General features: G+C 38.6%; 1 protein-coding gene across 1 annotated transcript in view; it reads left to right on the top strand.

The window, feature by feature from the left end:
• Positions 1-25,025, top strand: part of AMPH (amphiphysin) — a 197,073-nt gene that overhangs the window by 56,250 nt on the left and 115,798 nt on the right. Inside the window, exon 2 of the mRNA XM_039849175.1 lies at positions 24,627-24,707. Coding sequence (XP_039705109.1) covers positions 24,627-24,707 — 81 coding nt within the window. The remainder of the gene's footprint in view (positions 1-24,626; positions 24,708-25,025) is intronic.

The raw sequence follows: 25,025 nt of genomic DNA on the forward strand, positions 1-25,025 counted from the left end.
GGGGGAGGGTATCTGGGAAGATCTTTATCTTGCCTTTGACTCTAAATGATAGATTTGCTGGCTAAAGTAATCTTAATTGTAGATCGAGATTTTCATCACTTTGAATATTTTGTGCCAAGCGCTTCTGTCCTGCAAAGTTTCTTTTGAGAAATCATCTGCCAGTCTTATGGGCGCTCCCTTGTAGGTAACTAACTGCTTTTCTCTTGCTGCTTTTAAGATTCTCTCTTTGTATGTAACCTTTGGCATTTTAATGATGATGTATCTTGGTGTGGGCCTCTTTGGGTTCATCTTTTTTGGGACTCTCTGAGCTTCCTGGGGTTATATGTCTATTTCCTTTACCAGATTAGGGAGCACTCACTTGTCTGGTGGTTGATCTATTTTTGGCTTGGGCAGTGGGAATGACTTGGCTGTGTTTCTCTCATTAGCCAACAATCTAGCCTGGGTTTGTCCACAGAGACGTGGGCCCAGGGTTTCCAAGCAAAAGAAGGCACACCTTTACGTAGGGACTTTTCGAGCTTCCATTTGCCTAAAGTTTATGAAATTCTCTTTGGCCAAAACAAATCACATGGCTAAATTTAAATGCAAGAGACAGAGAAATAGTTTCCACCTCTCGATGGGAAGAGCTGCAAGGGAACGTTCCAGAGTTGCATGCACACAGGACAGGAAGGATTTTTGAGGGCATTTTTGTCACAGTATTTCAATGAGCAGAATTCCATATGAAACTGAAGAACTGTCTGTGGACATACACTTTATTATATTACTTTTGTACTTCAAGTGGACTTACAGTAACGTAAGCAAGGTTTGGTTGAGAGAGCCCAACAGTCCCTATGCAAAATGTCATGGATGTTAGCTGCACAAGGAACTTGAGATAATTCGTAAGTTCAGCGATGTGAAAAATAGGTTATCAGGAGCACAGACCTGGGATTCTAGGACTAGCTCTGTCACTTTCTAGGTGTGTGATACTGGGCCATTTATTCAATGCCTGTAAGCCTCAGTTTTCTCATCTCTAAAATGGCAGTCATAATGGTACCTCTTATAGGGTATTCATGAGGGTTAAATGAAATAAAGCATGTAGCACAGTTCTTGGCACAGTGTAAGCATTTAGAATTAGACATCCCCACTTGTCAGACAAGATGAGACTCCCAGAAGTTCCTATTTAATATGGCTCAGGGATCCAGATGGCCATCTGAGCCTGTTGTCAGTAAAGGCCAACTGAGCATGTTGTTGGGATCCCTTGCTCCCCGTTCCATCTGGAAACCCAGTGCAGCTGAAACCACAGGTCTGTCTTACTTCTAGGACATTCTGTAGAAGCCAGTCTCTTGTTACCCAGATCAAACATTAGATCTGCACCTCTTTGACTTTCACCTATATCCACATTGCAGGGGTGAGCTGTAAATTCGGCAGGCCTTTGACTGCTCTGTCATTTGCTGTTGTCATAATCAGATGAGATGAGGAACTACAGCTGGGTACCTGATTGTGATTTCAGTGGAATGACTGCTGGGTCTGCCCATGGGCGATATTGCAAAATGTGAGCAGCTGGCAACCTGCATAAATTGTGTCCTCTAGGAACCTGAGGAGTCTGGAAAACACATGAATTATACATTCTGACAATGTGAACATGCAAAGGGCATGTCCTCTGTGACTTTAGTTTTTTATGAAACAAAACTGTTCTTGGATTCAGAAGCTATATACATTCCTTACATCTCATGTTTCCTTGTTGGTGTGTCACTGCCAGAATAAATTAAGAGGAGAGACAAACAGAAGAATGCAAAATAAGCTGCAAAATAAGCTGTCACATAGATGCCTCATACAATAACAATTTGTTATTTTCTTTCATCTTTTCCTCTCATGTTGAGCTCCCAAGTCATTGGAGCCCAGAGCGGCTGTGGAGTATCACAGGACTAACACCTGTCACTCACCATCACCTTTTGAAGGCAACTTTCTTTGAGATGTGAAAATTGTTATATAACATGTTTCACCTCTCTTAACCTACGAACATTCCTTTAAGAGAAAACACTTTATGTCTTCTCATCCAGATGCTTACCAACCAGGCATCTCCCTCCTTTATGTTGTGTTCTTTTCTTTCCACTACTCTGAGGACTAAAAATAGTATTAATCGAAGTGTTTAAAATGGTTCCTCAAATGTAATCTGAGGAAAGGTTGGCAATGGAGACTACTTCTTAGTCCAGAAAAGTTTCAATTCTCTGAGTTAGCCAAGATGCAAATTTAAAACTAGGCTTCTAATTGCAGGACTAAATTATCAAATGCTGAAGTCTTTCTTTTGTGTCCCAGTCAATGATATCGGTACAGGTGTACCCCACCTGCCTTTATCATGTTTGGGTGGTATCATATGACAGCCCCAAATCACCACTGCACGCACCTGTCTGCTCACTGCCCTTGAACTGTGTGCTGTGGAATCATTTTCTCTGAGCCATTTGTCACATGTTCTCATTTGGATGGATTTTCTTTAGGATCTATGTTTAGAAAGGTATCAAGAGATACATTATTTGCTTCAGCAGTAAGTCAATGATGAACATTCTGAAAGTGCCTAGGCAGCCTAGTGGTCACCTTGTCTTGCAGTTTTTACCTCTTAAATATTTCATGTCTCTTTTCTTCTTTCTTTTGTTTTTCTTCATATCACTGACTACTTTCTGAAATTATTTTTATTATTTTTTACTGTCTCTTGCAATAGAATGTAAATTCCATGAAGAAAGGGCCTATGTCTCTCTTGTTCATGACTATATCCCCAGAGATTAGAACAGTGCCTAAAATAGAATAGAATCTACTGTACTTAAAGCTACAATAATAGCTACTGTAGCTGTACCTACCACATGCAGTAATATGGACGTGCAGTAATTGTGGAGTGACTGAAGGGATATGCCCATAACTACATCTCACTTTAGTCCTCCTTTTTATTCCTTGCTTGCCTATTACCATAGCCCTCTCATTGTCCCATGATTCTCTCATTTTCTACCTCTCGATCTGTCCTTTACACTGCTGTCCTAGACCATATCATTCCCTTGTTCCACACCTCCTCAAAAGGTCCCCATTGCTCTTGGGATAATGGTGCTTGGAACCTCCATCAGCTGACACACATCTCCTTCCAGTCTCATCTGTGTCATGGTCTGCCCCACACTCTGACAACAGTGAACTGAAGAATAGTATTCTGTACTCACGTTTTTGTTTCTTTCCTCATGTCTTTCATTTGTTTATTCAACAAATGTTGGAGCACTTGTATGTGCTAGACCCCGTTCTAGATGCTGAGGATACAGTGGTACACAAGAAAGAGCCCTTTCCTTCATGAATTTGTAGTGGAATGGGGGAAGCAGGTAAACAAGGACACACTGCATAAATATAACGTTGGATAGTGATATTTTCTGTGAAGAGAATCCGAGGAGGGGAGATGGAGAGGAAGAAGTAGAAGAAAGTGAGGATGACATGTGTTTTCCTTTGCCCAAGCACCTTTTCCCTTTCCTTCTGCCTCTGAGAGTAGCTCCCATTCAGCCTTTAAGATGAAGACCTGGTCTCACTCCCTACAGAAAGCCTTCCTAGACTGCTGGCTCAGGCTGAGGGAGGTGTTTTCCCAGGTTTTCCTCAGTCCCTGGTGTATGAGCTTGTCATGCACAACCAGGTTTTATGCTTGTTATGTTTCTAAATCCTGTGTAAGCTGTGAGGCCCTGAAGGCCAGGATTGAGTCTCATACATATTTGTTTTTCTTTTGCCTAGCAAGGTCTGACATACTGCAGGTGTCTAATAGCAGTAAAAGTAAAACCTATTTACCACAGGGTAACCAAAAGATAGCAGGAATAAGGTAAGATGTTTTATTAAAGGTTAGGATGTTCTTTTCCAGGTTGTTTTGCTCTGTAATATTTTTTTCTAATTTCCAAGGTATATGTATATTGTAGAAAGTGTGGAAAATAGTAAAAATTTTGAACATAAAAGTGAAAAACTCATAACTCCAGCTCTGCTAACTTTTAACCACTGGTAACATATTTGCTACATAAACGTCATTATGTATTTTATTTACATATAAATAAAATAGTCCAATAAGATATATGTTGGACTGTAATTTTCTTATTGTCCTATAATGTTTTTTACACAATAAAATACTGTGAATATTTCTTCTTTTTTTGAAGACTCTGGACATGTATTTAAAATGAATTTATTTATTATTAGGTATACATGATATTGTGAATTCTAATAAGAAATATATATTTGACGTTCATCCCAGTTCCTGGCACAGAGTTCCCCAAACCCTTAGAATTTCCAAAGTGATCAGAGCAACAAAGGTGTCTTTTCTTATGTTAATGAGGTTACTTTTACACCACAACTAAGAATGGAGGCTGGTTGCCAAGAGAACCAACTGGGTAATTAGAGGGTTGGAGTTTTCAGTCCTATTCCGCTGACACCCTAGTGAAGGGAATGGGGCGGGATGTTGAATCAGTCACCGGTGGTCAGTTATTTAATCAGTTGTGCTGGTGCAATGAAGCTTCCATAAAAACTCAAAAGGACAGGGTTTGGAGAGCTTCAGAGTTGGTGAACTTAGATGGTGCTGGGAGAGTGGCATGCCTGGAGAGGGCTTGGAAGTTCAGTGCTACTTCCCAGATACCTTGCCCTATGCATCTCTTCCATTTTGCTGTTTCTGAGTTATATCCTTTTATAATGAACCAGTAATACAGTAAATAGAATGTTTCTCTAAGTTAGTTCTGTGATCCCCCTAACAAATTAATTGAACCCAGGGAGGGGGTTGTTGGAACCTCCATTCTATAGCCAGTTGGTCAGAAGCACAGTTGACAACGTGGACTTGTGATTGGCATCTGAAGCAAGTGGGTAGGGAGACAGTTTTGTAGGACTGAGCATTTAATCCATGGGATCTGACACCATCTCCAGATAGATAAATATCAGAACTGAGTTGAATTGTAGGACAACCATCCGGTGTCGGAGATTTGTTTGGTGGTGTGGGGAAAACACCCCACATCCAACACACATTGGAATTGGTACTAAAATCACTAATATTTTTTTCTCATAAGAGTCCTTAGAACTTAACCTGTAGGAATTCTCTAAGGATACGATTGAAGTTAATTCCTCCAGAGGGGATTTATGGTGGCCAAAGCCAGGCACCTGGGTATACCATTAATGATGGGAACCATGGGTCCATCAATTCGGAATTGCTTTGAATTAAATTCTAAGCTTGAGATTTTGTCCATTTGACCCCACACCCCAGATAGTGAGTGGGGTGTGGGCTTCAAATATAGTGAGGCCAAACTTAAAGGAATGGGTTTATTTCCACTACCCCCAGTAGCAAGGTTAAACAGATAATTTTTTAAATGTTCTCCTTCTGGGGACAGGTATAGTTCTAATTCATCACGTCATTGCAAATGTAGCCTTTGGGGTCTCAGCCTTATGCAGGAACGAGGAGAGAAAGGTATGGATCTCCTGACAGACTCCGCATCCTGGGCTAGTCATGTTTAAGCTTTATCTCTGGCTATTCCAACCACTGTAGCTATCAGGAGAGTGGAAGATGCCCTCAGGGCTAAAGTCTCAAATCGTTCTCTTTGTCCTCTTGGAATTCCTTACTGCTTACCAGCTTAGCAATACATTGAAAACAATGTTTATTTTTTGTCTGGAAATTTGAGGTTGGGATATTGTTCTAAATTTCTAGACTACCAAAATGTGGGAAATAGAATTGCCAATAACATATATAGTTAATAATTTCATATTTTTGGACATTTAGTTTGTCTCTACCATTTTGCTATGGTAAGTAAAGTTATAATGAACATTCTTATAGAGATATCTTTGGAAATATCTCTGATTAATTCCTTAGTGTAGTCATAGATATAGAATTGCTAAGTCAATGAGTATGGACATTTTTAAGGATTTTGATAGATGATACCAAACTATACTCCAGAAAGAATGAATGAGATTATACCCTCTCAGCAATGCTTGTTTATTTAGGCTTCTAAGAACATGACTGAATTCTTCTGAGGCTTGTATATGGGGCAGACCATAGGCCCTGGGTTCCGTGGGTAGTGACCAAGTCTCAGATTTACTCAGTCTTTTATTGAACACTGGAGACTACCAGAAATCATCACTGACACAAATCCACATTCCCTCTTCTTCTTCAAAGGGAAAAAGGCTTGGTTAGGCTTGATAATAATGCCTAGAACATGAGTCTGTGCATCTTCTTGGTGTGAGAAAGCCAGGCCCAGCCAGATGGGCAAAGTGGAAGAATATGGATAATGGAATGTGGTGTAGCCCTAGGTATGCAGGTCTCTACCACCTCCAGTGTGCTTTGAAAAAAGCTTCTTCTGAGGACAGAAACTCTTAGGAGAACCAGAGCTCTTTGACCGTTAACTTCAATAAAACTCAGTACTCTTAACTTGTAAATGACCTGTTGTTTATTTTGTAGCAAAAGCAAAACCCTTTCCAGCTTCAGAGTTGGAGAATGAGACTTTTAGCAAGTGGTCTGGTCACCCGGAAGGCCTTGCCTTCGAAAACCACCAGGCTCCATTTTATATCAGTTTGAATTTGGGAATTTTATTTTATAGAAGTCAAATTCTGACAGGACTCAAGATTCCCTCAGCTTTGGCAAAAGCTCATGACAACAGTTTCTAAGGTCCTTCATCAGTAAATATCTGGTACCTTTTCTTGGGCACAGACTTGTTTTACAACTGGGGCTTTAGAACTTCAACTCAGCATAATACATATTTAAATGAACACTAGTTGCTGTGCATAAAAATGGCGTTTTTGGACCCTCAGCAAACTATTCTGAGAGACCAGTTTTGTTCTGTGTCTATGTATATGTGCATGTGTGCTTTAAAACCGCAAACATGCTACCCCTCCCCCAAGAGTTCTGGATGGGACACAGGGACAGTGATCACCATGACCAGGAATGGTCCTGTGCCATCTGCCAGGGCCTGGCAACAGGCAGAGTTCAGCTTAGATGGTTCAAGAGGCGATAGTGAATGGAGTGTTTGTACAAGTGTGGGAAGTGTTAAAGGAATCAACCAGAGACTAATAATGACAGAAAAAAGCTGTAACAACTAGTAGGCCTAAAGGGGCAAGGGGAGAAAATGGTGCAGCCAGACCTAGTGAGAGTTAGAGTCATAAAAAAAGGGTCTCTGGACAGGAGCTACAGAGGTAAAGGGACATAAGCACTGCCAGAAACACAGCTCAAAACTGGGACAGAGCAGGGCTTGGCCTTTTCTTTCCTCACCCGTTTTGTCTCCTGCTGGTGCCTCCCACTGGCCCCAGAACTTGGAATCAAGGGAGCTTGGGCGATTCAGTCCATTGATTGGGTCGGTCCTGCAATGCACATGGATCTGTAGAGAATGGACATGGGGCTGGTGTATGCTTAGGTCTCTGGAGGTCTCCATGTGAGTGTGTTACAGACATGATTTTATTTAATTAGTTGTCACTTAAATGGTGAAAGAGCAGTGAGAAGAGGAGGAAAAGGTGAGAAAGCTTTAGCTCATTATTTGAGCCTGGTTTGCATTGAATTATTCATACAAGTCAATTAGTGATATTGATGCATGTATCCTAGTAACCTGAACTAAGCCTGGCAGGGGTTACAGTGTAGGGATTCTGTTTGGGAACAAGTGATCTTCATGCCCCTTTGTGGGGCCTCTGGTAAATAGATGAATGAGAAGGGAGACTCGTGGTTTCTCAGTGATTCATCCAGGTGATAGAGCTTGTGCTAGGCTAAACCAGGACATCTAATTACTTATGTTCCTGAAAGATGGTTCACTTCCGGGTATTATGTAAATTTGGTATAAAGAATAAGCTTCAGGCTTTGCCCACATCTGACAAATCAGATTTCTGCAGACCTGCTATATCAGAAGCCTGCCAGGCAATTCCTGGTGTTAGCCAGGTTGAGGAGTCCTGTTTTAGAGGTGCCGGGGTTCCTGGATCAGATCTCTGTGGTGTGGCTCATTGTTTCCCCTAGTGCATGTGGTAGCACATCAGTCCTATGAGATACTCCTTTGACAAAATAGTTCTCTGATCAAAAAAATTTTGGACAACAACTACATTCCACATCTCCCTGTTGGAGATTCAAAATGTACTTGGCATATTGCAGCCATATGAAGTCATCTAATTTCCTGAATAATTTTATTTAAGAGTGAGCTATTATTTATATTTGTATTTATTTAAATTTACATTTTGTCTTTCCAACTAGTTATATAACCCTTTAGTTTGGCCCTCCACACCCAGAAGAGTGCATCTGTACAGTCCATATTCAGAAAGAAGGTTCATTTTAGTTGCTCAGGTGTGTACTTAAGACCTGAGTATGGTACAGACATTTCTTTTCCTGTTTCCTAAGTTTTTAGCTTAATATTTTGTAAGCAGCCTAGCTGGGATGTGCAGCTTTGCATCCTTCTCTCTCTCTCTCTCTGTCTCTTTCTCCCTTGCTCCCTCCTCTTCCTTCAGGATTTCTTTGGCTCTTCCCCACATTCTTAGATCATGCGTGAGAAGTGGGGATTTGAGTTTCTGAGATCCTGCACATCCCTAGAAGAGAATTAGGCCCTTCACATTTTTTAGAGAGATACTTCTTCAAAATAAAACTTCCTCTAGCTAATACTGGCTGTTTTTCACAGCATAGTTTAAGTATATTTTATGCTGACAAAGTCTGTCATGAGATTACGAATAAGAAACGAGGAGGAAAAGGAAAAGAAAAAGCAGTGATGAGGAGAGAAAATCCCACTTGCTACAATAATGTTTAGAGGAGTCAATGCCTATTGTTATTTGCGGATACTGAGCACAGGGCTAAACATGATGTCCTGTTGACAGCCCGGTGCTGAGTGAGCATTGGCTTACTATTGCTAGTTAGGTTTTGGAGGAAGAAGCAAAAATTGGTTCAGTGCTAATGATGCTATGGCATGCAAACTACTGGGTTAAAACATATTATTTTACATAAAAAAACATCATAGGACATTTCACATAGGATTAGATTTGCTCTTACTTACAGCTATGATTGTCTGATGTTAAAATCCCTTGTTTGCAGCCTGGGTTACTTGAAACATTGGTTCTGAAATCTAAAACCAGATACTGCTCATCTGGTTTCAGTTATTTCTGCATGGAAGGGCAGGTACATCTATCAAGGGATTTGAGCAAGCCAGTTTCATCAGTGTGAAGCTGTTGAATGTCACTGAGCCTGAAATTCAAGTTTAATTCACATATCATGGACAAAAATGTGACTAATCAGAATAATTCTACTTCCTATGGAGTGATTTGCAGAATCATCTTTTTATAAAAATGTAATTGTGATGACTTCATTAGAATGCAAATTAAACTGCAAAGAAGCAAGTCGACCATCCAGAACATTTAACCATTTGGTAATTTTTTTAGTCATCTGCTTTCAGAGAAGGAGGGAAACACTAATCAAAAATCATGCATTCATTTTATTAACCAGCATTCCAAGTGTATCCTATGGTCAGAGTTTACAATTTCAATCTGATAATCTTGAATTTTTTCTGCATCTACAACATTTCAGAATAATGACTTTGGTTCTTTTACTGACCTGTAGGATTTTACATTGGCTTTGTAATTTTTAGATCAAGCTTCCCAAACTTACATGTGCAGTTGAATCACTTGAGGATGTTGTTAAAACACAGAGTCCAATTCAGTGGGTCTGGGATAGGCCTGAAATTCTGCACTTCTAGCAAGCTGCCAGATGAGGCTGATGCTGCTGGTTTAAGGACCCACTTTGAGTGGCAAGGACTTAGAGAAGATAACGTAAACAAGATGAAAAAAACTTCATCAAATAATTAGTTTTACTTATTGCTTAATAAATTCATCAAGATGGCTAATTCTTGAAGCTATGGAATAATGAAATTTGAAAGCATTTATATATTCTTTCAGTTAACCTAGACATTATATTGATCAGACTACAGTACCCTTTCAATTTTCTGGCTAATTAAATATAAGAGATTATAAATTATTACTTTAATAGGTATATAGGAGCAGAAGGAAAAGAACTAACATTTTACAAAGCAAACTCCTATCTAGATCTTTTTAAACAGAGGACAAAGAAATACTTCTATAGGATTGCATATAATAAGGCACGGAACCAGTGTACCAGTGAATCTAAAGTAATTATGAGAATGCAGAGGTTTTATCCTAGGAACATGGCCGATTATTTTTCCAAAAGCGCAGTCTTAGCTTTTTTCTATGTTGACTTCTATCTTAAACCAGGGCCCCCTATGGGATTTGATTTCCCTGGGGACATGGAAAAAGACTTTCATGAAGCTGATTTTTATAGATGTTCTTTTATTTCACTGTGCTCAGGATTTAGTAGTACTAAGGCCGAAGATTTTAAGTGAGACTACCATTTTAGTGAGACAGGAGAATGTCTTTTATATTTACATTTAAATTTTAGAATTAGCTTGTCAGTTTCCTCAAAAATGCCTGCTCGAATTTTGTTTATGAAAACCTTGAATTCTCAGTGGAGGAAAGTCATCATCTTAACAACATTGATGAAAGGATGTTCTGCAAACTCATGTAATAAGAGTCCTGAACCTTTTAAAAGGAAAACAGCTTCTGCCCTTTGAGATACCTTCTTCAACTGAATGCTGAAAACATCTGACTAAACACTTTTTAGTGATAATTATCCTTTGCCAACTGCAGGGCTTACGTTCCTGAAAAGTGTCCTCGTTGGCAAAACCCCATTGTTGTGGAATTGGTATACTTAGACTTGCTTACTGTGCAAATTGCCTCTGGTAGGACGAATTGTACTGGTTTGTTTTTACAGCATCCCTCCAGGATGACACAACTGGCACTCTTCTAGAAGTGTGGGATTGTTTTCATTCATTATTTGTCACTGTTGAGAGGTAACAAGTGGGGATTTTGAGCTAGGAATTTTAGACCCCAGTTCCATTCCAGGATGCCCTTCAGAGAGTGTTATGGGAACCCACAAGGGATTTGGTAGAGGACCTTAAGCTGCTAACAGTGGAGGCTGCTCCGTGCCTTTATCTCCAGGCCTGCAGAAAGAAGAGGGAGGGAACTGTTATCAAAACTCAGAGAGAGGAGATGTGATTGTTCGAGGGACCACCTGAATGGGAGAGGGTTGAGGCTGCTGTGATGGTGGCTGGCAGGGAAGGAGCCAGGGGAACCAGTATCCCAACCTCTCCCTTCTCTCATCCTTCCATGTCTTGCTGGTACTTCCCATTAGTTGACTCCAGGCAGAAGCTAGAGTGCCAGGACAGGATGCAGCCCCTAGAGTTTCATTTCCTGTCATGCTGAGCAGGAGGAGAAGGGTGAAGTGTAGATCTGGAGGGGTAAATACAGAGTATGTACCACAGAAGTGTCTGCAGATGGTATGAATAGCTAGTGAAAGGCTGTTAGAGAAGCAGCTTTCATTTATGTAAGTATTGTGTGAATATTTTCTTTCTGTTGTGCCTATGCTGTGTCTCAGAATTCAGAGCAGTGGTTCTTCATCTGATGGAAGCTATGAGCCCCTCCTAATAGAAGGCACATCCATATTATATTAGGTGTATAATCTCAGGTCATTCATGGACACTTTGGAATCTATCCATCCACACCAGATAGCCCCTTGCCTAGGGAGAGGCCATGATCACTTTTGTTTGCCTCAAGAGAGATCCACAGCCTGTCTTTGTGTTATTCAATCTGCAGATCTCAATTGGAGATGCTGTGTTGCTATGATTGTTCCTGTAGTTGTATCTTCATCAAAGAAAGAGAAATATACCTCTGGGGAACAGTCGTAGAATCATAAGATCTCAAGGTAGATGTGTGCCTCAGGAATCATCCACAAGCCCCTTCAAATAGTTAAAGATTGTTTAGTATTGTGTGTTAGCACGTCAATAATTCTAAGAGCTAATATTCTTGGGCACTTATTGGTGGGCATTGAAACAAAAGTTTTACATATATTTTATCATTTAATTTTCACATCTACACTATGAGTTAGGTACTAGTATTATCCTTAATTTAACAGATGAGAAAACTGCCATAGGAAGACGAAGAGCCTTGCCAAGGGCAGATTCTGAGGGACAGCACTGGGGAGTGAACCTGCACTGTTCAAACCCACACCCTCTTTGTCACTTTGATATGTTGCTTTATGTCACTTTGTTCTACCCACAGAAAACATTCACCATTTTAGCTCTCGGCTGTTTTTTTTTAAACTACTCCAAAACCAGAAAATTTACAAGCTCAATGGAGCATATACCTGAGCTAATCAATCAAGAATTAATTCCTCCCACAATCTGAATTCCTCTGTCTCTTAAATTTGTTTATTTTCTTTAGAGAAGTCTGCTATGAACAAAGAGAATCTCCTTACAAATGACCTGGAGATTTAGGATTCCTATGTAATTCTGCACCTGTTTTTGTAGAGAAGACCTGAGAAGTCCACGAGATGTGTAGGGAGAAGAAACTCAAATTGTGTTCCTTTGAATAGTAACCTTATAAGATATAAGTGGATGTCATGTGAGCAAAAATTTGTAAGAGAATCACGGTTAAATAATGTTACACAAGTTTCTTTATTGCAGGACTTCTTGGAACCTTTAATATGTTCATAGTGATAGGGAAAACAATGAAAAACTTATGAATTATGTCAGGAGGTTGCAATTGACTATTGTCAATTTTCCATCTCAATGTAAATTCATTTCAACTTTCTTTATTCCCTATATATGTGGGTTCTTTGAATTCTTGGAACTGGTTGTAACAGTTTAGCAGTTTTCTTATTAGTTAAATAAATTAAAAAATAATCTTTGACACATACTCATTTTATATTTTTATAGACATTGTGATTTTCCTATTTTAATCTTTTAAAAGTATTCTTTAATAATCTAATGAGGGATATATAGTTTTTAGTATTTTTCAAACAGATTTGATCCTGGAATTTTTTTTTTTTTTGTATAGATTTCTGACATTATTTCCCACAGAACATACTTTGGGAAATGCTGCTTCAGAAAGAACATGGTAAATCAGAAGGGCAGCTGAAAACTAAATCTCAGCCTTATGTAAACTTAAAACATCCTTGCAAAGTAGGAACGGGCAGGCATTTTTATTCTGATTTTGCTCCTGATTCATATAAGGTACAAAGCAGGTAAGCTCAAATTCCTACAAAGAAACAGTACTTAATCCTATCTATTACTAAAGATTTTAGGCCAGACCGGAAACACACTGCCTTACTGGTTTTTTTAAGCCATGCCTCAATTTGCTCATCTCAATCCACCTACTGAAATATAGGAGAAAGATTGTTGACAGAGTTAGAACAAAACTTCCAAAAACCTTTCCTGTGATTTCTAATTAGCAAATACTCTTGGGCATGTAAACTGTGACCCGCATGAGAGGGAAGTTGGCTGCATTTGTTGAAAATGTATTTTGGGATGCAAAGATTACGGGCTTAAAGACCTCCTGAAGGTGAGTGGTGGCAAGAGCAGGACCTTTAGTGTTGTTGGGTCAAAACAAGTTTAATGAGATTGGACCCTCGGGGCAGCCAGATGGGGAGAGCTGTGGTGAATCCAACTCTGCATTATGTTCCCTGAGAGTTTATTGCTTGTCCTAAAGGAATGATCTTGTCTTGATATCTATGGAATGAAGTGAGGTTGTTTCTCCCCCGCCCCCCCACCCAGTGACTCCTGTGAGTCACTCTTTGTGGCCTGATCTATAATGATCTCATAAGGTAGTGATGTCCTTCTAGGTCTTCTGCTAGTCAGAAGCCAATTGGAAGTTTTCTTTCCAAGGGAGAGTAGCATGGGGAGAATATATCTTATATAACCTGCATTCATTACCAGGGTATTTGAATGAATATAATAAACTATTGTAGATGGATATGGCATCAGAAGGCTTTCATTTAACAAAAGTGTGGATCAAGCAGTTATAATAGTAGCATTCCTGCCAATGTGGTATAGTTAGTGAGAGGGTAATATGGAGGGAAATGACTTAGTTATCAAGGGAGGAGATTGGCCACCAGGCTATATTTCTTTCCCTGTTGCTATCTTTAGAGAATTATAGCCTAGTGGTTAGAAGTTGACTCTGGAATCAAACAGCTTTGACTCTCAGCCCAGTAACATACCAGTTCTGTGACGGCAGTCAATTACTTGTCCTCTCCAGTTTTCAGTGTCTACATTGGAAAAATGAGAATAATCATTATAACCTAACTCGTAAAATTGTTGAGAGGATTAAATTCATTTTTTAGATATAATGCATTTAGAACTGTGCTTGATCTATTTTAAATTTTCATAGATGATAGCTAATAAATTAGGGAATTATGGAGGTATCAAGGTAGGACATTTATACAGGAGGAAGAAAAGCTAGAACATTTTTTTTTCTTTTTCTTTTCTATATTCCCTTTTTCACCTGTTTCATACCTATTAGGCCTAACAGTTCCCTTTTGCCGTAGACAATTTACATTCCCAACTGAAATCCTAGGTAGGATTTTGTGGACTCTGTTCTACCTAAGGCAACCTCTAACTTCATAGTTGTACTGGAGGTCAGTGTTTTCAAATTGTGGATTCATCTTCACTGTACAGTGGGTAACAGAGGCCATGGAGATTGCCTGAGGAGTCTGTATAAAGGAATCAGGCACAAAGCTGTGCCTGAATTCTTGGTATAGGGCCCTCCCTGGCTTCATAGCCACATGCCTTCGCAGTAGCTCCTCTACAGCTTGGCAGACATGTTTTCTCTCAAACATGTGGCCGGTGGTAAATGGAAGAATATCTTCCTTCCCCTACCTAAGAGTATGAGGATTAAATTAGCCTGTGCAATATTGACGTAAGACAGCACTCTGTCCTTAAAGAAAGCTCCGGAGAAGCAAAATCCAGTTCCTCTCAGAGCCTCAAGAGATGACTTTATCAGACTTTCACATCACCGAATTTTGGTGTAAATGTTGTATTCTGGTTTGGATACTGGCGGTATCATGTTTCATAGAAAAGTAGTTCTGAGACAAGGTGAGCCAACCTGGAGGGAGAGAGCAGGCACCTGACTACCTGCAGGAGAGGAAGGCATTGGATGCCAGGCCTCATGATCCGTTCTTCTTTGCCAGATCAATATTCCTGAAGCTGTCTTTTTCCAAATGATTTTCTTTTTTTGTGCGTAAATCAGAAGACTAAGATATTCTCAACTTTAAAGACTGGAGAGGATAGAAGACAGAATTCTGGTACCTCAGCAGGTAGATGCATTATCAAAAGCAGCTTTGGCCAGTGCTTACTTTATTCTCATTTTGGGGGCTTCTCCCACACTATTTCCTTTCCAGGCTCTTGGACTTTCTTTCCTCCATGGATTTCTAATACCCGGTTGCCTCTGTCTCACTTAGAATAAACCTGCTCATGTCTGAGACTTGTATTTTCTCTTCACTATATGTTATCCTCAAACCTTTTAAAGTCCTCAGGTCGGTCAATCAGGAGGCAGTGAACATTCCTTCTCATCTATTCTTGCTTACCTTTCTTAAAGCATTTCCCAGAATTAGCAGAAAGGCTCATGCCAGCCTCTGAGAGCCTTTGATGATGCAATGGCTAATGTACTGTTGAAATCTACCAGAGCAGGAGTGGATGGCATTATGGCACAGAAATAAATCCCACAGAGAGCCGGATGGAGGTCAAAGTGTAGGAACTTGATGGGCACATGAACCACACCAAAGGATGTTTTATCTCATTTCTCTCAAATTAGGTCACATTAAAATCACTTCTTTAAGTCTTGAAACTTACCCAGAGGAGATCAAAGGATTAGTGTCCTGAAGTTTGAAAAACAGTGCAGTGTATATCTATAGGCCTCTTCAAGACAAGTAGCCACTGTACTTGCATGCACTTGATGGCCTCCCTCCAGTCCCAGGTTATGAAACTTTGTACAGTGTCAGGGAACACTTGATAAATGCCCTCTTATTTGCAGATAGATAGGCAGGTATATGGACAGAGGAGTTTATGAATCATCTGGGCGTGGGCAGAATGGAAGACCAACTCTCCATGTCCTGCCCAGAGAGTCCATGGTCATCTCATGTACCTGGATTCAATGAATAATGTATACAGAATTTTATGTGCTTTTTTTCTTCTTTTAAAAAATAAAGACAAAGTGTGATGAGAAAGGTGCCTCCTTGTTCAGAGAAGATTAAATAAATAATGTGATTCTCTTCTTGACTTTTAGAGTCTGGCTTAAGATAGCATGAATCACCCAGAGTAGAAGTTTATCTAGTCTGAACCTTCATTTCATGCATGAATCTCTCTAAGGCATCCCAGTACCAATCCTGCCGAATTCTTTTAACCAGTACTTTTGTCCCAGTATCTAGCTACACATAGCCTTCATCTCGAATTACTTTATTGTCTGGATACTTTCCTCTTATCAGTTTCCCACTTCTGATCACGGAATTAGTTTTTTCATTTGGGGTCACACCTCATCATAGGTTGAGCTTGCTTTGATCTTTACCCCGGATTAACAGAAGTCATTTCCGTGTGGAAGGGAAGATTGTGAATTTTTCTTTGACTTAAAATGCTAACTACTTTTTTGAAAGTTGCCAAAGTGGTATTCCATTCCTTATTTTAGAATATTAAGAGAGGTCACTAATACTGTAATAACTCTATATAGTGCCAGTTGGGTACTAGACCAATCAGGGGATCACTTTGTAAATTATATAAATGTCTAACCACTATACTATATATATGAAACTAATATAAAATAATATTGAATATAAACTCTAATCAAAAAAAAATCATGCATGTCAGAAGAAAATGTTGTGGCTCAGTGTAGGTTGGTGTGAGTGGAGCTGCTACCTGAGCCGTTGGGAAATTTAGCCCCTCACTCTGCTGCAGCAATTAAGAAAAGTACAGGGTGACTGGATGTGCCGTAAGCAGAAGACTCAGCCACTCCATCTGCACATCACATTCTGCTCAAAATCATTGAAGGAGTTACATCAATATTTTAATTGACCAATATGAACCGTGAATATTATTTATCAATATAAATAAATTGCCCCCAAAGTATAGTTTGCATACAGTTATCCCCTTTTTATGACTAAATCTATTTATTAACATAAGGAATATAGTTTTATAAACCATCTTGCTTTCATTGTCCCTTTTTGTAAAGCATCAAATGATAACTCAGGAATCACCGTCTCATGGAGAACCACATTCTTAGCAGAAAACCAATAAAAACAAAGACTTGAGCAGTCCTTGAACAATTCCCCCACCCTCAAGACCCTGCACACCTGCCATTTTCCCTTTAATTGCGTGGCCAACTCAAGGATGTGTGCACGCTTTAGTGTCTGAACAAGACAGATGTTGCAAGCATCCTAATTCCTGTTTTTACTCTGTCGTTTAATTATCTTTTTTTGTTGTTGTTGTAATCCATGCGATTTGGGGAACCACTTTATGTTCTTTGCTGGTACAAGGCAGGGTATAAGTAGATATGATGGAAATCATGGGAGACAGCAAAAAATATTTCAGGCTCTTCAGCAGCCAATATTGGAAACAGACAGGATTTCTAACTCCAAAGCAAAGAAGACCCATCACGAATGAGAAGAGGACAAGTCTGGTAGAGAATGAAGCCTGCGCTGGAGGCCAAGAGAGTTATGTTGTGATATAACCCTATGGTAGCCTTTGAAGTTTATGAAAATGGGACCATTCATTCATTCATTCATCCATCCAGTTAACAAACCTTTACTGATCACCTACAACATGCCAGACACTGTGCTATGACTGGAGATGGTTAAAATATGAGTGTTCTAAAGCAAAAAAAAAAAAAAAAAAGTTCAAAAGAGACCTATTGCAATGATATTGCCATAAAAAATAAAATAAAATACTAAGAGAGGACAATTATTCTCTTACTATTATAATAGTCAGTATTTAATTTGCACTGGACTATGAGGATTTGAAACTTGATCAGAATTTTTGCTTTGCAGAATGGGAAACTGCCCAAATCAAAGAGTTCTAAATATTTAGGGCCCTTACTTGGGCCCATTGTATATGAGCAATTACTCTAGAAAATGTGAGATGTGCATCATTGGAGCAGCCCTTGCAACCCAAGCTGAGGAACTATTTTAGGAGACAGTGAAAGAGGATTTTAGATGACATATTCAAATTACCGCATTCCTGCTTTTCTTTCCTGTTTAACTTTTTAATTTGCCCGTGTCATGATGTCTTTTAAGATAAGTTTAGAACTTCCGAACTCAGGGCTGAGATGAGCACACAGCCAGCCCTAGAGGAATATTTCAGAATCTCATTGAAAAGAAAAGCAGTTTGAAAAAGTTTACTTAACTTAGAACATTCTTTTGAATTTGAAAAATAGCAACAAAAGTAACAACAGAAATCTTACTGTTTTAAAATAGTAGAGTGTCAGTGCAGATGAAATTATCATTGAAGGAGAAGACCTACTAGGTCCTGAACCAAAATGCCTAAGGCACAGCATTTTCTTCTTTTTGCCTGTAGGTGATCGATGTGTCATGTCAAAATCTGAATATTAGACGTATGAATATATAATGATCCTCCTGTGCTATCAATGCTGCCAAATTGTTCAGGCTTAATTGGTATTTTCTACATAGCCAGTGGAGAGGTGAATGAGAAGCCACTTAAATTATAAACTTGTCAAATATTGTGACATAAAACAAGGTAAAAGATAGATTTTTGTCATCTCATTCTAGGTTCCAACATCTTTGGTGCCTGAAGATATTTTCTGTGTATCATATCAATCTCATCACCTATGTGGAAACTGCTGGAGAAAAATCACAAAACTATTAAAATGTGGGCAAGGGCACATCCGCGGTTTCTTCCTCATCTGGGCCTTCAGTTCCATCCAAAAGTCCTGTGGTGTGGTTCTGGGTTTTACCTTTCCCAGTCCCACATCTAAACCATTTCCCTCTCCCTTCACCACAACCTAGATTCTCTGCAGATCATCTCCTCGGCCTCCACAGCAGAAATCTCAGGTCATCCAGTCTCTTTCTGTTCCTCACCCTATTCATCTCCTAAGCCATTAAGTGCAGTATATTTACTTCTTAAGGACTGGTTTTACCTGTTCCTTAGTTTAGGCTCTGTCATTTATTGTCTAGACTATTTAAATAGCCTCTGGTCTTACTCTTCAGCCTTGCTCTTTTCTAATCTGTCCTTAGCCTTGTCACCAAGGAGGACAATTCTAATCCTGTGGCTGCCTCCAGGGGAATACTTCATTGGCTCCCCATGGTCTATGCAAGGAAATTAGAGCCTTTAGTCTTACAGACTAAGCCTTTCCATAATCTTCCCAGTTCCTCAACTCCCATCTCTTGCATCAAAACTGTCACATGATCACAGTCCCTAGACTGCAGCTTGCTTTTCTACATTTCCTAGCAGAGTGCTTGGCATGCAGTCTTCAGTATGTTAATATTTAAGTTAGAGACAGAATTGAACAGACATCCTTGTCTTCTTAGTACTCATTGTGATTTGCATTTTTCTAAAGGGAAAATGTCTAACGTGGTAAATTTATTATGGATTCAAGAATTAGAAGATATTTGAAATATAACTCATTCCGTTCACCTGTTTAATGAATAAATCTCTTCTCTAGCACTTCTAACTATTGGTTAAGCGCAAATAACTCCTAGGATAGTGTGCTTATTACCTCTAACAACAAATTAAATTCCAGAAAACAATGATAAATGTTTTATGCAAAATTTTTCTTTATATAGCTTTTATCTGCTGATGCCGATCCTTCAGATATTTAAAGACAGCTGTACTCTTTTCTCTGTGGTTGCCTCTTCTCTCCAGTAATATACCAATTGTATCAAATCATCCTCCTACCTAATGGTATCAACTCTCTTGCCTTTTTGGGACTCCCTTAGCTCGCTCCAAGTTGTTCGCGTGTGTTTACCAATCTGTCCACTGCAGAGACGTGTTCAGGACTGCTCTCCTGGTTGCTCTCATGCTTATTAGTGCAGCCTGAGATTACAGTAGGTCCTTTGGCAGCAACATCATTTTATTGAGTCATTTTGACTAAAGTCATTCCTTATTTCTACTTAAGGGCAGAAACCATGTATTCCTAGCATCCATCCTGTTGCATTTTGTTTAAAAGTTGGTACATAAATCTGGTACTTGAGTAATTACATTTTTGAGCTAAATTTTATCCCTGCTGAATTTCATCTTGTTGGAGAAAGTCTTTTTGTGAAACTTGGTTCAAATAATGTAACATAGCCAATATCCTCCCTAGCTTTTTGTTAATGTAAGTTTATGCCATTGATGAAATTATTCAATATGATTAAATAATAATATCTGTAATAATAGTAGATATTTATTGAACATTAAATATATGCCAGGCATCATAGCTCAGCATTTCCATATGTATCCTCGGTAGTTCCATACAGTACTGTGAAGTAGATACCGTTAATACCCTCGTTTTACACATCAGCCATGAATCAGGTGTAGGTCCCCGAGGGCCGCTTCTGAAATCTTTCTTCTAGTTGATATTAATTCACACATCAGTATCTTTTGAGGAGAGTCTTTCAACCAGTTATGAACAAATAAACTTACTTGTACTAGAACCTAATACATAAATCTTTTATATACAAGATATCAGTATAATAAACTCCTGTGTATTTATCTTTATGATTTTTCCTGATTAGTAACATAAAACCATTGAGAAATTATAGAAACCATACAAAATTGTAAAGCAAAGATAATAATGACCCTGAATCTTACCATCCAGAACAACCACTGTTAACTTTAAAGTATTTCTTAGCCTTCTTTTTGACACATATACATAATCTCATGTTTCTTGTCAATTCTTCCCTACATACAGTGCCCAATTCTTTCAGAACTGTGGCATTATCTGCTGCTTTTCAAAGAGACTCTTCTATAAGTGAGGAGATAATTAGTTAATATGAATGATTATTTGACTTTAATATTTATGTTACTGGATCTCTTCAGCTTTTTAAAATAATAAATTTGTAATGAGGAGTAATATGTGTTTTGTATTATTCATATGTAATGTTGGCTTATGAAATGAAATTGAGTGATGTTGAGTAATTGGTAATGTGAGTGAATCTCTATTCAATTTTATTTTAAAAATGTATCTTTGTTTATTAACCACCATATGCCTTTCTATCTTTAAATGACTTTCTAAGGACTAGGACCTCAGTGTTTCACCACTCGTCCAAACCACTGCTCTTTCTGTTACACTCTGCCTCCCTTGTATAAGAATGTCAAGAAGGCATTGGGCTTTGTGATCCTTTTTGAAAAATTAGGGTTTGATTCAAGAAGCCATAGTAAGACTTAAAAGAGGGAAGTAACATATCCAAAGGGGCATGTTAGAATAGAGAGTTTGGGAAAATGAAAAGGAAGGTGATAATGGTAGAATCTGATAGTTCAGCAAGGTAGGTCTTTAATCTCAGGTAAGAGATTAAAAATACATGGACGAAAAGAAACATAAATTTTATTATTATAAGAAAGCTCATCATGGTTTTTCATGGTCAAATTGAATATGTGAAAATAAAGGCAAATAATTCGGCAACTGTTCTGGATACCACTTTCTATGACCACATTAAAATTTTGATATCTAGAGAAGTTTGGCATTTATATTTCAGGACAATATTATAAGCATCTATTTTTTGGATGGATCAGCCCTTTGGTCCTGTCTTTGTGAGGAAGGCACCGTGAGGACTGGTTTAGAAGTACTGGGTTTGAATCTGGGTTCTGCCACTTACAAGTTGCCTGACCCCTCTCAGTCTCAATTCATTCATCTGTAAAATGGACATGAGCAAGCTAGTGTGAGTATCAGCTGAAATAATAGATGAATGTCCCTAATATATGAATGGCATGGAGAAGGTTCTCAGCAAAGGCTAGATCACTTCCTGCCTGTGTCCCATGTCTTTCCCACCTCTCTGTGGCTGCTGCAGTTAGGCAACTGATATTGAGATGTGGGTGTATAACTCAAGGAGCTTGGATTCTTTATTACTTCCCTTAGAAGAGAAAGTGTGGGCTTATAAGGTCATTCAATGATAATTCTTTTATCTCTCTTTACACCCAGGATCAGCTTTTGTTATTTTGCTATTTTTTTTAGTTATACTGTACAGTTGCTAGAAACATGAAAAGCAAGGAATTATGATTTTAAATTTATATAACAGACTTTCAGCAAAGGGTCTGCAGAAGATTCCCTCCACTGTTGTAGATGTGCAGCCTAGGAGATGTGCTATTCTTAGAGTAAAGTAGCTTGTAGGAATTTTGGATGATTTTATGAGAATAAAAGTTTGATGTATAAATCCTATTTGCTTCTCATGAGAAGGAAAAGACTGGATGTGGGTGATGACAGAGGTATCAGACCTCAGAATGGGGATTTTCCTGATGGTTTCCAGTAATCCACTTACTGTGTGGTCCAAAATAAGTTTCAGATAGGAGTGTTGCAAGAAACAAAGAGGTAACGTGTAAATCACTTTCTGCAGTTTTGGCACATACTAGTTCCTCAATAAATGTTTGTCTCTTTTTTTCCTCCCACTCTCTGAGAAAAGAGTTCCTTTTCACTAACATGTAAGTTGTAGAACTGAGCATTAGACTGTTGCTGCTTGCTCATTAGAGTTTGATAGCCTACTCTGGCCTTTGTAAACTGCTACCATCAGATGAGGTGTTGCTGGTTCTCAAATGACTTTATCTGATCTAGAGAAATTAAAAATTTATGAATTAGTAGATTTTAAGAATTAGGAAAAAAATATGTGGTAAATACTAGGTGTCTTTACCCTGATACTTTAGTCCCCCGCCCGCCCCCCCCCCCCCCCACCTTTGTTTCTGTGGTAGGAGATCGTTTGGGAGAACTTTTTAAAAAAAAACAAAATGCAATAAAAAAATTCTTCTTAAAGTTATTAAACTTAGAATGAAAATATGGGAGTAGATAGGGGGAGACCGTGTAATAGGGCCAAGAATCACTATGTCACTGAATTTTACTTCTCTTGCAAGCAGCCTGTGTAATTTTGCTTTGCCTTATCTTTCTTACAATAGTAATAAAAATAATAATAACAATACTTTGCATTTGTATAACACTTCCAAGTCGATCTTGTTGTTAAAGTGTGATTCTGCAAAAGCTAAAGACAAAGTTTTCATATAAACATGAAATAAACATATGTCATAGATTTATTCAACTCGTTAAATAGTGAGACATCCACTGAGATGTTAAAACTGATTCAAAGTGTATTTGAGGAGCCGAGTATTTATGGACTATTTAATAAAGGGATTTTAGAATAAGATTGGTAAGTTAGATCCAAAATTGATAATGTCCTACAGGATCGTCAACTATAATCTTTGGGGTTAACTTTTCCATTGGACAGAAACTATTTGCATTTATTCCAAACAAAAATCTTCACATTAACTCCTGTCCCTATGGAATAGTAAATAGCTCAGACAATAGGAAGTTAATCAGAAGTGTAAGTCCAGCACTGCACCAAGGACACGCAGGGATCTCTTTTGTCTCTTCTCACGTTTTAGGTAACTTTTCTCACTCTGTCTTTGCGTTGAAAGGCATCATCAAAACTTGTTAATTTGTACAAGGTTATGTCTTTGATTTTAGGAAACAAAGTATCATAGTCTGATATAAAACCTAGCCATAGAAAGTGCTTTGTGTGAGTGTATGTTTTAATGACCAAATGTTTATGTTTAATAAAAATATATTTAGTAATGCCATAGCGTATGTGTATTCTGAGAAGGTAATGTTTATGGAGTTTTTTATATTACTGAATAAGTTAGTGTTTTAGATATTAGATATGGGAATATTGAATAGTGAACCCAATTGTGGCTCTCAGGATCCTTCTGCTCTCTCTTGAAGTAACTGTCTGTGGTATCTCTAAGAACAGCTTCTCCTGGTACCAGTCCTGTGCTCTAGAACAGAACTACTGCTTAGTCCCACATCCATGATGAGATTTCCAATGATCTGTGCTTAGGCTACTTCTTTGGCTGAAATGTAGTCTGACACATTCCTGTCTGCTGAAAGTTCCAACACAATTGAAATAGCCTCCACAGAGCATTCCCTGAACTCAGCTGTAAGGGATGTTGTTAACAACACTTTGCAATTCCTCATGTTTCTTATTATATGTTGTCTTTGATTTGTTATCTGTGAATCTGACTTTGTCTACTCCATTAGATTATAAATTTCTTAAAATTAAGTGCTGGGGCCTTGTTTTATTCGTCTTTGTGTTTCTGGATAACCAGAGTTTAGCATGGGGCCTTCTGTAGCCCAGTGCCCTTGCAGGTGTTTATTCAGTTGATGGGGATGTCAGAAGATGGTGGGGGGAGAACTTACCATGTACCTGGTTCCAGTAATTCTAATACCATCCCTAAAAAGTGAATTAATACATTAGTCAAATAACTTTGGCTTGCTGTTTAACAAAAAATTGAGTACCTATTATGTATCAAGCATTGTTCCAGATGCTTTGGATAAAAAGAGAAGACATAGCTTTTATCTTTAAGTCATGTGCAGCCTACTGGAGGAAACAGATATGTAAATTAATAAATGCAATCTAGCATGACATTTGTTCAAGGTCACATAGCCTGTGAGTGGTGGAACTGTAATTGAAACCCAAGTGTGTTCAGCTCCAAAGCCACCAAAGCCAAGATGCTTCCAGAACAGAAAAACTAGCTGGGCTAAGAGTGAAGTCTCCTCAGAGGAGCAAAATAACAGCTTTGCTCTTCCTATCATTTGAAACAATTATTAAATCAAACCATTTTGTTTTATTTGCAAACTAGGTCCTTCAGAAGCTTGGGAAAGCCGATGAGACAAAAGATGAACAATTTGAAGAATATGTCCAGAACTTCAAACGGCAAGAGGTAAATTGCACTTGTTTAGTTTCTGGAGTGGGAAATGGGGTGATTATGTGTGTGTTTTAGCATATCTAAAATGCTTTAAGATTGAAGAAAGAACTTTATTAGACGTGGTGTTAACCTGAAAGTAATGCCTACTAGTTCTGTAGATTATGGAGCGCAAAGGACAAGGCAGTAGGCACTGCAGGAGAAGATTTACGTTTTAGAATCTCAGGAGATTAAAACATTGCTTCTCTGGAGCTTTTCAATATAGATTACTGAGCTACAGGAAAGATGATGTTTTTGGTGATTTATATTCCACTAAGTATTAGCAATAGTTAGATA

Source organism: Pteropus medius, unplaced genomic scaffold (genome assembly GCF_902729225.1).
Source record: "Pteropus medius unplaced genomic scaffold, Ma_sr-lr_union100, whole genome shotgun sequence".
Classification (NCBI taxonomy): Eukaryota; Metazoa; Chordata; class Mammalia; order Chiroptera; family Pteropodidae; genus Pteropus; species Pteropus medius.